This window comes from Sinohyriopsis cumingii, chromosome 15 (assembly GCF_028554795.1).
Source record: "Sinohyriopsis cumingii isolate HCF-2022 chromosome 15, ASM2855479v2, whole genome shotgun sequence".
NCBI classification, from domain to species: Eukaryota; Metazoa; Mollusca; class Bivalvia; order Unionida; family Unionidae; genus Sinohyriopsis; species Sinohyriopsis cumingii.
Genome location: NC_142975.1, coordinates 47,229,951 through 47,246,051, shown reverse-complemented (window position 1 = coordinate 47,246,051; position 16,101 = coordinate 47,229,951). Strand labels below are relative to the sequence as shown.

General features: G+C 34.2%; 1 protein-coding gene across 7 annotated transcripts in view; it reads left to right on the top strand.

Moving 5' to 3' along the window:
• The window catches only part of LOC149781743 (uncharacterized), a 90,144-nt gene that overhangs the window by 54,495 nt on the left and 19,548 nt on the right, over positions 1-16,101 (top strand). For 6 of the 7 annotated variants that reach the window (XM_089935859.1, XM_089935856.1, XM_089935855.1 and 3 more), the window contains exon 2: positions 9,993-10,143. The exons of the other annotated variant lie outside the window; for it this stretch is intronic. In XM_089935859.1, the coding sequence (XP_089791985.1) occupies positions 10,017-10,143 (127 nt within the window). In that variant the 5' untranslated portion in view covers positions 9,993-10,016. The remainder of the gene's footprint in view (positions 1-9,992; positions 10,144-16,101) is intronic. 7 annotated transcript variants of the gene reach the window in all.

Below are 16,101 nucleotides of genomic sequence, written 5' to 3'. Positions count from 1 at the left end.
TAACCATTATATGTTGCCACTAAAAGTGGACAGGGCCCATAGTATTACACCTGTCCATCCTTCCTGTCTTTTTCCAGCCAGTGATAATTTTGTTTTCTCTGACTTACTGTTTAAAGACTTAATGGAATTAAATCAAATTAATTTTGAGACTTTTACATGAAATTGGTCTAGATCAATATAATTATCACAATTTTCCAGCAAAATTTAAGAGAGTTGTGACCTCTGTTGGACTTGAACGTGTCCATTTTATTACATTATAGTTAATTTATGATCTTTTGAAGGACTTCAGAGATTAAAAATAAATTGAATATGATGTTTTACATTAAGGTCCAGATCAGCTGTAATTTTCACCATTTTTCAACTAAGCTGAATGGAATTATGACCTCTTATTTTTACTTGGCATATTACCTTAAATTGCAATTTCGTTTTTGCAGAGTAACTTTTCAGGAACTTCATGGATTCAGACAAAATATTTTATGATGCTTGACATTCAAAAGATCTTGTTCAGGTTTGATTTCCACAATTTTCAAACAAAATTTAAAGGAGTTGGGCCCCTGTTTGACATGGAAAGTTTGCCCTTCACTAGCATCAAGATCTTTTTGTTGCTTAATATAAGGACTTCATATACCAGAATCTAAATATGGTATGAGCTTTACATTAACAAGACCTAAATAAAGTTTGATTTTCACATTAATCTTAATGCTACAGAATTATAGCCCATGATTTTAGCTTAAAACATTGTCCTTGACCTTTCATTGGAATAATATGTTAAGTGGCATCCTTGTAAATTTTAATAATAATAATAATAATAATAATAGTCATAATAATAACAATACTACTTATACTACTGCTACTACTACTAATAAAAAAAAATTTATTCAGAGAGGATTACACAAATATTTTTATGCACTTCCAGCTGGGAATGTCTTGGACATTTTAAAATAGCATGGTTTCTTTGAAAAAAATAAAAACAATAAAGCCCCACCCCATCCCCCACAGTTGACTCTGTGTTTAAAGGATTTTATCCTTTGTGTATCTTTGTTTTTTATAATGCTTTTTTCGATTACCTAAACTTACTATGAACTGTATGGCCAGGGTTGTGCTGATGTGCCACAAAGCTCAAGACATGTTAATATAAAAGTCAGACATGCATGAAATGTACAGGGTATATTAGGACCAAGACCAAGGTAAACTCACACAGTTGATGTAAGGGATGCTGGGATTTATGTCCAACTCTCTGGTCCAGTTGCAGTAAAATTCTTTAATTTTTTCCTGAAATAGAGGTTTTACATTATCTTTCTTCTGATACATCTGAGATTACTGTCATTTTTGTTACAGGTAGAGATAGGAGACAGATGTTTGTACTAAGAGTTCAACAGCGTATGATCACAATAGTGACTATAGTGCCGACAAAAAAGGAACGTTCTAAACGTGCAAAAATGAATGGCCCCCAAATCTAGTGTAGATAAATTCAGAATATGAACAGACATGAAGTAATTTGGGATAAAATGGTAAAGATGTCAAAGTCTGTAAACAGTATATAAAATAAAAGAATGTTAAAAATTATAAAATCATGGGTTAAAATTTGATACATAAACCACATTCCCATAATGAGTCCATGATTTTCTCTTGTGGTACATCTAAGTCAATATATAAAAAATTTGTCTCACAGAAACAAAACAAAAACACTAATAGAACTTATGTAACTTGAAGATAAAATGTTTTGTTAATTTTCTTTTGGTTGTTTGTGTTTACCAACATCACAGTCATGGGTGTTTTTACCTGGGAATGGCGACTGTCAGTTTGGTGAAATGTAATACTCAAGTGGTTAATCTTTGAGGCATCTATGATTTACCATAAATAGTTCAGAATTTTTTTGCCATTGAATCTTTTTAATTCTTGAAAGAAAAGGGTAACTATTCTCTTCACACTGTTAATTGCAATCTTTTGACAAAACTGTGTAGAAGTTCATATTGTCAATACACTATATAAGTAATGAAAGAAACATAAGCTTCATGAAAAAAGCATCCCAGGACAAAAAGAAAGACTCCATTGGTTACCTCCTAGACATGCAGGGGGTGCAGTGGGCTAGTTCTACATCCTAACAACTTGCAAAGGGTACAGTGGGCCAGTTCTACATCCTAAGAACTTAGAGGGGATGCAGTGAGCCAGTTCTACCTCCCAACAACATGCAGGGGTGTGCATTGGGCCAGTTTTACATCTCAACAACATGGAGGAGAAGACATGTTGAGAAATAGAATAGAAAAATCATAATAATAAAATCATAATGAAAAAAGAGAGATAAAATTAGGAAAGTCATGAGAAGATAATTTTATTTTATGGATTTACATCTGACATAAAAGTGGAAAACCTGTCTATGGATTACAGTTGGGTTTATTATTTCTACTCAATTTGATAAAAGTATTTGACACATTTGACCCATGGGACATGCAAATCAACCATAATTAGCACCTTTTTTAATATCTAATTACCTATGGTCAATTCCAGGGCTGTTAGCATAGGCCTGGGGCATAATGTGCCAGCAAATCAGGGCCTATGTTGTTTGTTTTACTGATTACTCAATCTGTACAGAGCTAGATCTGTGGGTACATGATATTGGTCTGGGTCTTTGCAGTTTGCCATTGGATCTGACTTGATGTAGCTACTTCATATAGATATATACTGTACTCATTGTAATCCTTCACTGATGAATACTGTTAAGTAGAATACCATCCCAAGTTCAAGCTTGTGGCCTCGATTCACTAAAATTTACTACAACTTTCTTCAGTTTACAATGAGATTTTAAGTTATCTTGCTTTCTTTTCTTCAAACAACATTTTGTTTTTGGCTCTACTAGTTATACACCAGAAGACCTTATGGGATGGCCTGTTGTCTATTGTTCATTGTCTGTCCATCTGATAGCACTAGTATGGGATGGCCTGTAGTCTATTGTTCATTGTCTGTCCATCTGATAGTACTAGTATGGGATGGCCTGTAGTCTATTGTTCATTGTCTGTCCATCTGATAGTACTAGTATGGGATGGCCTGTGGTCTATTGTTCATTGTCTGTCCGTCTGATAGTACTAGTATGGGATGGCCTGTGGTCTATTGTTCATTGTCTGTCTGTCTGATATTACTAGTATGGGATGGCCTGTGGTCTATTGTTCATTGTCTGTCCATCTGATAGTACTAGTATGGGATGGCCTATGGTCTATTGTTCATTGTCTTTCTGTCTGATAGTACTAGTATGGGATGGCCTTTGGTCTATTGTTCATTGTCCATCTGATAGTACTAGTATGGGATGGCCTGTGGTCTATTGTTCATTGTCTGTCCATCTGATAGTACTAGTATGGGATGGCCTGTGGTCTATTGTTCATTGTCTGTCCATCTGAAAGTACTAGTATGGGATGGCCTGTGGTCTATTGTTCATTGTCTGTCCATCTGATAGTACTAGTATGGGATGGCCTTTGGTCTATTGTTCATTGTCCATCTGAAAGTACTAGTATGGGATGGCCTGTGGTCTATTGTTCATTGTCTTTCCATCTGATAGTACTACTATGGGATGGCCTGTGATCTATTAGATAGTACTATTCCTCCTGAACTACTTGGACGATTGCCATGAAACGTTCTGAACACATACATATAGTCTAGTTGATCCTAAATGAAAATGGTACCATTTAGACATTCAATCTGGTCTCCACAGTGGCCATCTTGAATATATTCTTATTGCTACACTTCTGGATGGTCATATCATTGTGGTCTTTTCACTGAAAGATTTCTTATGATATCTGGTTGGTTCTGAATGAAGATAGTGCCAATCTGTTGTGCAATATGGCCATCACAGTTGCCAGCTGGGAAACCTTTTCATTGTTACTACTCCTGAATGGAAAGACATTCAGGTTTTCACCAGTTGAGATCTATAATATGGCCACCACAGTGGCTATCTTGAAAATCTTAATATTGCCTTATGAAAAGTCATGCAGACCTGGAGTTTTCACCAGAAGACTTCTTACGATGTCTAGCTGGTTCTAGATAAAAATGGTATTGATCTGTTTTCTGATATGGTAACCACAGTAGGAATCTTAAAATCTTGTTATTGTTGATCCTCTAAAATAAAAAAGTCATACCACCAGAATGATACCTTGTTAAGCCTAAATGAAAATTGTTCCAAGTTGACATCCAATATGTCCACCAGAGCAGCTAATTTGAAAATCTTGTTTTGGTTGACGAATATCAAAGATGGGTTTTATACTTCACAGTTAAAGAAATAAATGGTCACATCTTTAATTCCTGGAAATTCCTTTCAGTCACTAGAACATTAGTCTATTTCATTGATGCTTGTTTGTTACGTGTAGAGATGAATAGAAAAGATAAAAAGATACCTAATACTTCTAACATTATATATGTCAGAGTCTTTTATGTTTTTTATTCAGCCAAAAATGAAGCTATTTCTTGAATTTGATTTTTCCACAGTGATAAAGAAGACATTTTTCAGAAAACTAGATATTATGACCTAATAGTGATCCTTGATGCATGCTGAATCTTTGATGTGAAAGTAATTCTTGCTGACCAAGTGGTGCAAAAGATATTTTAAAACCTCCCTTGGAAGAAGAAAATTTGAGCTGCTGAATGACAGTGACATAATATCAATGTATGCTTTTTATCTACTAGTCCAGCATCTATGAATAGTTGAATAAGTGCATTTTAATAAGATTAATTTTCACCAGTTCAGGACTTAAAAAACACAATTTTCTGAATTTAGGGAGAGAAAATTAAACAATTTTCTGAATTTACAGAGAGATCCAAATGTAGCATGAAATCTTATTCACATTGAAAGTAGCATATTTGCATGTCATGTGATATGCATACATTGTCAGTGAGAAACTTGGCTCATGCTGAAAGTAATCATTAATTTGCAAAACTTGTGTATTTGTTTGATGTTAAATGGCACATCAGCACATTAATGGTTATAATGTGACAAGGCAGTTGGAACAAAAAGCTTTGTCCAGGAATACACCAGTGTCCAACCCAAGCTCGGTCTTGTCAGGGTTTCTAAAATCATCTTTCTAGTTGCATCTCTGCCATGCTATCCACCTAGCTACTTTGATTCCCAGAAAAAAAAACTGAATCTGGGGAAACCATTTTGATTTATATTACATTAGTTTATTTCTACATTACACAAATAATATTTGCTAATCATGGTTACATTGTTTGATAGCTCTTTTCTGCATGAAAAATTCCCATATTATTATTTATATTAAATTATATAGTTAGTGTTATGCAAGGAACTTGGCTAATCTTCAGTAAAATACAAAAATGTACACAAAAATATGCAGCAAAATAATTAATATTTATATATTTGAGCACTAGTTAGTTTCACTGGAGACTCCTCATTCAAATCAGCCAATGACAACTTGTTTAAAGCATGTTTCTTTTCTGTGCCCTAGGCTAGTGAAATTGTCCCAGTCATGCAGCCTAATTTATCTAATACATTCAGTACAAAAAATCAGATTGCCAGTAATCAAAATGTTTACCATATATCACCTTTATAAAGCGGTGACTGATGTGTTAATGACAAGTAATTTCTAAACAATTAATTGCACTTTTTAAACAAATAATTGGCCATATTATGCTTAGAAAATGGGAGCTACTGGTAGATGCCTTTCCCAAAGACACAGAGACAGCCAACCAAGGGTAGTCTGGGCAGTTGTTGAACCCACAACCTATGGATGGATAATGTAGGATTCTTCATTGTTCCATGGATGAATAATGTAGGAGTTTTCACTGCTCCAATTGGCCCATTGCTTTTAGGCTAGATATGGTTTTCTTGATGCAAGTTTTTTTTAACATTTTTATTATGATTAAGAAGTTCTTTGTGTGGTAGGTTTTGACAATAATTGATCACTTCCAATGAGAAAGAAACTTATTTGAAATTAAACATTGAGGCCTTGTTTTGATTGCTGTTTATGTATTGTTTGTATGTATGTATTTATTAGATGTGTCGTACTTTGAACTGATGACAGTAATTTACTGAACTTGCTCATCTTTATTTTACCTTGTGTGAGCAATGAATTGAATCTTGCTATCCACAATGGTGACTTTTCGTTGGCAGCCATCTCTCTCAGTAAGTTTTTGGTTTCTAACCCATGGCTAGCAACAGAGATGTGTGGAGACAAAAAAAGGTTTTACCTAGATATTACTGAAAACATACCAAATGCAATGAATGATACTAAAATGTTAACAGAAAGTAAACAAATGTTTTTGAAAAAAGCTAGATTTGTGCACAAAGTTTCAAAAATATACCCCATTATATCTCTTGTAACTACTTCATGCTAGAAATCAAGGCAACACTCTCAATTTAAGAGCAATTTCAGCTAACCAATTTTCCATTCCAAAAAGAAACAGCTCATTAAGAAAAGGTTTCAACATTTGGGGTAACCAAGCTGGAACAGAATCCTAAAGGAAAATAGAGAAAGCACAAATATAAATGCATTTAATTATAATATAATTCAGTGGATGAGAAGTGGGATCTGTGACATTTGGAAAATAAATTGCAACTTACAGTATGAATTCTCAAATATTCCACTTTGTTGTCTATTTTTCTAATACTATATATACATACATAATGTACCTAATTGGAACATGTTCTTACAGAAATTTTTGTTTAATACATCTGTATATAAATGTTGCTTTTATCAGCACTGTGTGTGGGTGTGTGTGTGTGGGTGTGGGTGTGTCCATGTACCCAATATGCAAATATGGATGTACATGTAATAGAAAGCTACAACTGATTTTGTCATCCTTTTTATAGTTATTATTATTATCATTAGTATTTGTTCACATAGTTACTGTGGCTAATTGAACATGGTTGCAAAAAAAAATGCCTTGTGCAACACCCTATCGTCTCTGCCATTTGGTTCATACTGTAACATCACAATGCCCTTTAACTACCAAAGAATCTGGGTAAAAAATTTGAACTTTGCTAAAGCTTTACAAAATTTTATCTTTTATAGCATTGCTCTCAGAAAGTACAGAAGAAAAAATGTTTTGAGATTTTCTTATTGTATATACACATTCATGCCAAGTTATAGGGATTGAGTAACACTGAGGATGATTTTTAATTGGGAGTTTTGTGTACAAAGTGCTCATACACTTTCATGACCATGAGGCCTAGCTTTAGAGCTGATCAGTCTTATCAAACCCTACAATTCACTTGGATATATATGAGCACATCAAAATGGACAAACTTTATATACTGATTACATTTGTCCTAAAGTGCTTTCCGGTTCATCCAAATGGTACTGACCTGCCTTTTAATGTGACTACCCTTATTAAAAATATAGAAACCTTGAATCAACTTAATGGACCCATCATTTTCGTATGGAGACCACTCTTTATTCCAAATGCCCACCTTATCCTAGTTTTTGCAAAGGTTCACCTGTCTGTGTGCAGTTCAGACTGGCCTGCCTTAGATCTGAGACCAAAAGGTTTAAAATCCTGACACAAAATTAGATTCTGACCATGAGTGAATTTTGAGTGGAAAAAAAGACAGGTCCAAAAAGTTAGGTTTTTCCCTCTGTATTTTGTAGTGCAGCTAGAACGTCCAGATTATTTGGTATCATTGTAGAGCAGTGAAATCAAGCACATCAATACATAACACACAGAAAGCTCAGTTGAAAGCTGTATTCAGATTTTATGATCAAAGTCATTTGAGTATTGCAATAAAAAGCATTTGTTGATGTGGAGAAGAGCCCCCACTTAGAGTCATTTACAATGCATAATTGTTTTCAGCATGGAAAACTTTTCATATCTTATTCCTACCTTCTGCTTCATTTCATGCCAACAATATTATCTTGTGGCCATCTGAAATGTTCTGTGCATTACTGGAGGAATGCCTTCATTTAAAAGGCTGTAGTGGAATATCTTAGTCTATTAGAAAAATAGTGTACATGATAAAAAGTTATTGGCATGTACTTGATGTGCACCTTGGGATAATTATACAAAGGCATTGAATCTACAAACTAGTGGTGTTTAACCCATGTTTACTTTTTCCAAAACTGACAGTGCTCAGTATTATATTTTAACTGCTGTTCTTAAATGACTCTTTGTGGCACTTGCTTTTTTGTCAATGCATTTTCACACACAGGATTATAAGTATAGTCTGAATTAGGTTCTTCGTTATATAAAAGGGCAGGAATAGGTATGTGATTGAACCTATTTTAATAACTCTAATCATGGCATACAGGTATGCCAACAGTCTACCCCTTGTGCTTGTTATAAATTTAACACAGGTTCACTTTATACCATTCCTGCTTCAGAAGTACTTAATAACTGTAGGGCCAAACCTTGATATCCAGTTTTGACCAGATTGGAAATTGTTCTACAGAAACATACAGTGGCTTTCTTGAAAATATTGTATGATCACTTCTGATGATGAATAGATACTGATATCGATATGGGGTTTTCCCCAAAACACTTTTCATAATGTTTGGTTGGTTCAGAACGAAAATTGTGCTGATCTGATTTGGCCACAATGGCAGACATCTTGAAAATCTTGATATTGTGACTCCTGAACTGAAAGTCTTACTGGCATGAGTTTTTGACCAGAAGATATCGAGTTGGTTCTAAATCAAAATAATAATAGTGCTGCTCGGACATCCAATATGTTGACCATAGTGACCAGCTTGAAAATGTTGTTATTGCTACTCTACCTGAATGATCGGTCATATCAACATGAGGTTTTCACCTAAAACCTTATTATGATGTATAATTGGTTTTAATGAAAATGGATGGCATTAATCAGACATTTAATATGCACACCACATCAGCTTGTTTAAAATCTTGTTACAGTGCTTTTTCTGAATGGAAAGTCATCAGCATGGGATTTTCACCAGATGGCTTCTTATGTTGTATAGTTGGTCTTAAATAAAAATTGCACTGATCTAATATCCAATATGGATGCCACAGCAGTCATCTTGAAAGTCTTATTGCTACTACTTATAGATCGAAAATCTTATCAACATTGAGTTTTCATCAGATGACTTTTTTTAATTCTAGTTGGTACTATAATAAAATGGTGATGATGTTGCATTCATTATGGCCACAATAATAGTTATATTGAAAATCATTATTGCCATGCCTAATCGAAAGTCATATCAACATTGGGTTTTCACAACACGAGATTTTCACCAAAAGTCATTCTAATTGTGTGTAGTTTGTTTTAAATGCAGCATGGCTGCCACAGCATCAAAGCTGAAAATCTTATCATTCAAGAATATCGGAGATAATTTCAACACTGGACAGCTTAAATGAAGAAATGGTCTTATCTTGATCTCATGGAAATTCCTTATGGCTGAGCAGAGCTTTGGTCCCATCGAAGGAAATTCTCAGAAATTGTGCATTCAGAAATTCAGCCTGCACCATAGGAAGGTTTAAACAACATTTCATTTGATACAAATATTGAATTAATTGTTTGGGTTTTTATAGATAAGAGTTATTGTATGTTTCCATTCAACAGTTTCCTCGTCTTGTACCAGTTGCATTTAGATACACCACTGCATGACCATGAATATATAAATAGTATTTAACATGACTACAAAATCACTTTATCAGAACAGAATATTTTCATCTATTATAATCTATCTTTTAGGTTTACTTTACATCAGCCATGATAGACTTGATAACATTGGCAAAATTCAGTGTTTATTGGGGGGGGGGGAGTAGAAGCATTCATTGTTACATACAAGCAATGAATAACTATTTGATGGGGTCTTTAACAGGGTCATCCCCCTATATGGTGATAACTTAAAGTTCATCATACAGAACAATACAATATTTTACTCCATATTGAAATTGTGTTTTCAAAAATGAAATTTGCACTGATCATTAAACAGAGAGTTGAACAAGTGAATAAAAGTTAAAACGAGTATTTGGTCTATGCCATAATGACTAATAGAGCATTTAATGACTTTGATTAACTGCCCTTTTTTCAGGATGAAATTCGTAACTCAAAGCAGATGAAAGAGAGGGAGCTGTCTTGTCGTAAAGATTCATCCCAAATGGAGGCACTACGACAAAGATTCATTGAGCAGGCCAAGAAATATATGGGGGTTCCCTATTCACGGAAATATTGGCCACCAGATTGTAAGTCCATGTCTTAAATTTGTATGCCAGCACCATATTCCATTTAATAGACTGTTATTCATGTTTATTTTTCTTTGTCCATTGGTATGTTCTGTCTCTCCTTACATTAAAGTCATTTTCATGGCTGGAAATAAAATTATGTGTAAGGTACTTTAGTAAAATGATCTAGATAAAGTTGGATTTTAACATTTTATTCCCCATCAGATTTGAGTTATGAGCCCTGCTTTACTGTTAAATTATCCCCTACAACATAAATTGTTTCACTTGGTCAGTGTTTTTTCTTACAAAAATGATTTAATGGGTTGAAACAAATTTGATTTAAGGTTTAATATCATGACTGTATACTGGAAGGTTTGGTTTCATTTTTGTCTGTTTCTTCAGACTTTGACAGAGTTGTAACCTCTGTTTAACCAAGCATATCACTGCTGCATATTAAATTAAGGTGTCTTCAATTTCACCATATTGGATGGGTTATTGTGTTGTACAGACACCTTATGAATATCTTTCTCTTCTGCTGTTTGCTTGTCCGCCAATGTGTTGGTACTTAACTACCATCAGTCATATGCTGGAGATGGCATTCTATTAAATTGCCATGCCTTGCTCCTCCTGATGTATTTTTGTAATAATGAAGCAGTCTTGTAATTGCACTAATTTTGGTTTTTGTTATGTCAGAAAATGTTGCCCTTTTGTAAATCATTATATAGTAATGTTTCAGCAATTCTATGTTCAGGGTGACTTTCGTCCAGGCATTGATACTCTGTGTTGTCTCTTGTTCTCAACAGTCAATTTCTGCAGTATTGTATTTCTTTTGCATTATCACAGGATCTGTGTATGTAGATCTCTGTGTAAATGTTATCTTCCAGAGATATTCCAATTTTTAATCTGGTATGCTTTGTTGTTTATCTGTGTTTATGCTCTATTCTGTGGCACAGTCCTAAGCAACAGGGGGCATCATTTGTGGCTGATTAATTTTCTCATTAACAAATGAAACACAGAAATGTTGACACAGAACTAAGCCTGAGGTTTGATCCATGAAAAATGGTTAAAGTTAGCATGAATAATCTAACTATGTGTCCAGGGACAAATATTTGCTTGGCAAATTACTAGCCTGGTTATTGCCCATGGCTATTGTTATCTTTCTTTGAGCAAGGTGACTCAAAGTCTACTATTGTATGGGGACACGCCTTTATTCCATGAGCCTGGACAGAAGGTGGAATTTGTAATGTTGACTTAAACTGGAGAGGTTCCTTTTATGTACACTCTTTACATTTCATGTCAGGAGAAAAAATTCTACAATTCATCAGTTAACCATCAAGCTAGTCTTTCATCTTGCATTTATGTCACATGACAGTTTTTAAGACCTAACCTCAATATCACTAGCACAAGTTTAAATTAAGTTTAGACTTAAGACATTTGATTAGTCAGTTTTAAGCCAATTAGATCACTTGATTCTAAACTTCCCTTTAAGCCTAGTCTTATGTTCTGGTGGTGAAAAGTGAGGTCTTGGTTCACAAGCCCTGTTGGTTACAATAAATGAATAATCTGTGGTCCAGTTATTATTACTGTTTGAAAGGTATTTTGTGATTCTCTACAAGACTTGGCAGTCATGTTTCATTTAAATACCAGAACAGGAAATCATAAAGCTATTGAGCTTGAGCTTTGCTTTTACCAACCAAAAACATTGTTACATTTGAAAGCTAAATTTTGATTGGTTGATAGATGAAACTCATCTTTAAATCAGGCTTAGAGTTTTATGAGCTTCAGCTCCAGTTTAACTATAAGTATGAAAATATTTCCTCAGACTGAGATTTGGTATTATCTTGATGATGATACGTCTGATAATACTCGTACTTTGTGAGAGGAAGATGTAGTTCAGAGGATGAAAAACATTTCTTTTTTTTATAATTGTACACCTGGGAGTTCTTTTATCCCTGAAAATTGGGTTGAGTGATTCCTTTAATTGGAGAAACTCTTCACCTTTTCCTCAGAGATAAAGCAAGACTTATTTCAGGAAAATGAAAGATAGTATGTTTGTATTTTACACTTTTAATGCCTGCTTAATGTTCAGGGAAAATATTTCCTCAGGTGATAAGACCATGGAGCCAGTGTAATATTGATTTTCAGAAAGGGGGAGATTTTCTTGTATATTACCATGTCAGATCAGAGTCAAATCACAGAAAGTTGAGTGTACTAAAACTTTGTGATAAGTGAGCATGTCAAAACAGTGAGTTAAGTGAGCATGTCAAAACAGTGAGTTAAGTGAGCATGTCAAAACAGTGAGTTAAGTGAGGATCCCATTCACAGTTTAGAAATAATAACAAGCTGATACATTTTGAAATTAATTGTTATTAGTAACAGATTTTAATAGAGCCAGTGAAATTCATCTAAATAAACAAGATTGGTAACTGTTTTTGGAATAATTTATTGCATGACATTTTCCATGCTACTGGAAGTATAAAACTAAGGGAGAAAAGTTTATTCTTTTACAAAACATTATACTTTGCAGACATTTTTGTTTATCTCTGAGTCAAAAACTTTGAGTTAGAAATGAGACGAGGATAGGCTCACTTAGGGTGACACTATTCCCCCCTGCCACAGGTTTCTTAGAGTGGATGAGGGGTTTAATGTGAGATGTTTAGTAAAACCAGGTTATGTCTTGTAGTTGTATGCTCGTGTACTGTATAGAAACTTCTTGCTTGTTCCAGAGTTGTCCACTTTTGACCATATGACATTTGCTTTATGTTTTAATTTCACACTTGTATCCTTTTTGACATTATATCCTTGAGTTATATTTGTAATATTTCACCTTTTATAAAATTTTTGTGGCTGTTTCATTTCTTTGGAGACAAATGGATTGAAATATTCTAACCCCTCCCCCAGAATAGTATACTATATGCATGTAGTTACAAGACATGCAGACATTTACCGACAAATGTCCAGAAGTAAGAAATGTGAATTTCAGGTCTTTTTATGGCTAGTTTTAATTTTTTGGGATACAAACAAGCATTTTGTATTATTGGAAAGAAAATATACTGCTTTGACATGAGAATAATGGGTTAAACATGCATAGGCAAAGGACCTTTAAATTGTTGAAGGAGAAAAGTTAGACTTAAATAATTTAAACATTTGTATTATGTCCTTTAAAGTTCTTTCAGTGAGTTTGAGTAATTACATAAATTTGGTTTGTCTAATTGTGGTGTTTTAAGACACAGAAGACAAGTAGGTTATTTACTTCAGAGACAATTGAAGTAAAGTACCATGCCGAATGACACACCGTGGAAGCCAGCTTGGCTTGATCCATTTGTTGGATTTGAAAACGGACATTTTCAATCATTATTCTGGCACTTAACCACCGAGGAACTGTGCAGTTCCTGCCTCCATTAGTTACCTTTTATGAGAGGTGGGAAGGTACATCAGTTCTGTTCTAAATCCCAGAATCCACAGGTGGACCTTGATTACATCAGACATATTCTAAATCCCAGAATCTACATGGGGACCTTGATTACATCAGGCCTATTCTACATCCCTGAATCCACATGGGAAACTTATTTACATCAGGCCTATTCTACATCCCTGAATCCACATGGGAAACTTATTTACATCAGGCCTATTTTACATCCCTGAATCCACATGTTAAACTTATTTACATCAGGCTTATTCTACATCCCTGAATCCACATGGGAAACTTATTTACATCAGGCCTATTCTACATCCCTGAATCCACATGGGAAACTTATTTACATCAGGCCTATTCTACATCCTGAATCCACATGGGAAACTTATTTACATCAGGCCTATTTTACATCCCTGAATCCACATGTTAAACTTATTTACATCAGGCTTATTCTACATCCCTGAATCCACATGGGAAACTTATTTACATCAGGCCTATTCTACATCCCTGAATCCACATGGGAAACTTATTTACATCAGGCCTATTCTACATCCTGAATCCACATGGGAAACTTATTTACATCAGGCCTATTCTACATCCTGAATCCACATGGGGTCCTTTATTACATCAGGTCTATTCTTCTTCCCAGAATCCACAGGGGGACCTTGATTACAGTAAAAACAATAAGTATATTTTGGTGTAACAGCTCTATACGTGTTAAATTATAGTCAGTAGAATATAAATAAGTTTATGTTATCTCTGTAAACATTTTATTATTTTCACCGTATATCTGTCAAATATATAATTTGATAGGCATACAGTTTCAAATTTTTAGCATTATGAATGTCAACTACTGTCTTAGGCCTTTCATGGTCAGCCATTAAGTCTGCACAGCCTTATCTCAGTCGATTGCAAAATGCATGCAAGATGTAAAGGACAGTGTAAAAATAATTAAAAAGCTGCACAAAGTTTTGCATGTTTATTATCATAACATCACATTAGAAACTTGCACCAGTTAAAGAATTAGCATTTCCAGAAAAAAAAGCAAATATTGCCTGGTTCAGCATGTATATATTATACATGTAGTGCAATTGAGTTGATGATCCAAATGACTAGTCATATAACCATAGTGTATGAAAGAACTAATTATTTTTTGCAAGGGTGTTTAAACCAGGGTAACATGATTGGCATGACCTCCATGTTTACAACAATATGGCTGTCCACTCAATTTACAGAATTTCACTTGTCCACTTAAATATTGGTCTAATTCCTATGCCAGCTTTGTGTCCTGTCCATACTCTGAACATGGCATGTTATATGTACATAAATAGTGACCATATGGTTAAGAAATATTTGTTCATATAGGCGATATTTAATAAAGATTTAATAATTTGCAGCCAAGCTCTTTAACATCAGCCAATGCAAGTCACGCATTCTTCTTTCTCACAATACAATAATTATTTGACAATAAGGATTTGTATTACAGTAAAGGAACTGAAGTACAATAAAGTGTGGACATATACAGTATACATGTAGCTATATCTGTTTAAACTGTTACAACGTTGAGAAAAGTTTATACCTGATAAGGATCTATGTATTTGTACTATATATATTGTGTCTTCAGCTGTTATGGACTTCTGTCAACACTATAGCTTCCAGCCTGCAGTGTAGGAAGTATATCATGCATTCATTTTTCTACATTTAATAATGTGGAATGTGGAGTTACTTCATGGCTATGTACTGAACAGACTAAACTATTTGCCCTGAAGTGCTGGGGAGAAACAGGTGTTCTGTTGCCCAAGGCTACAGGCCAGGGACAGTATAATACCTGGTTGTCCCACAGCAATATAGAGCAAATAGTTTGATCTGTTCCCTACATATAGCAACCAGGTAAATATTTTTAATAACCTAGTGATTGGCCACAAGAGTCTGATGTTTTATCAATAAAATATGACAAAAATTTGTGGCAACATGAAATAACCATACCTGTACTATAAATTCAAGCATGGACCCATAGCTTTACTAGAAAATATCCAAAAAATTGTCCCTATTTGCTGAATGTGAAGAAAATTATGATGTAAACTGTCTAACGAAACCTTGATATAATGCTTGTTTTATCATAAAAATGGTGGTTAGTACCTGCAAATTTGAATATCATGAAATTCTCAACTTTTAATAAGAAATATATTTTAAAATTTCCTTCCAAACAACGTTCTTAGTACAATGCAAATAACAATTTTTTAAAAATTGTGATCAATAAAAATGTCACTGATTCCTACACTTTAATAAATAAATACCAATTAAATAAGTTATTTTCTAGGGAAATTTGTGTTTTAATCTATCTTTTTAATGCAGTTGCAGTGTAATCATTATAAATGCAAATGCTCTATTGTATTCAAGCATGAAAAATGTCAGTCTGCCATCTCAGCTGTGTCCAAGAGCATTTCTTTGAGAACCTAATTAATTGCCAATTAATTGTTTGCTCCCTGCTTTGCGCTTCTCAATTCGTATAGCAGAGTGCAAGCAGGGAACCTACGAAACAAAGAACCAGACTAGGATAGGCA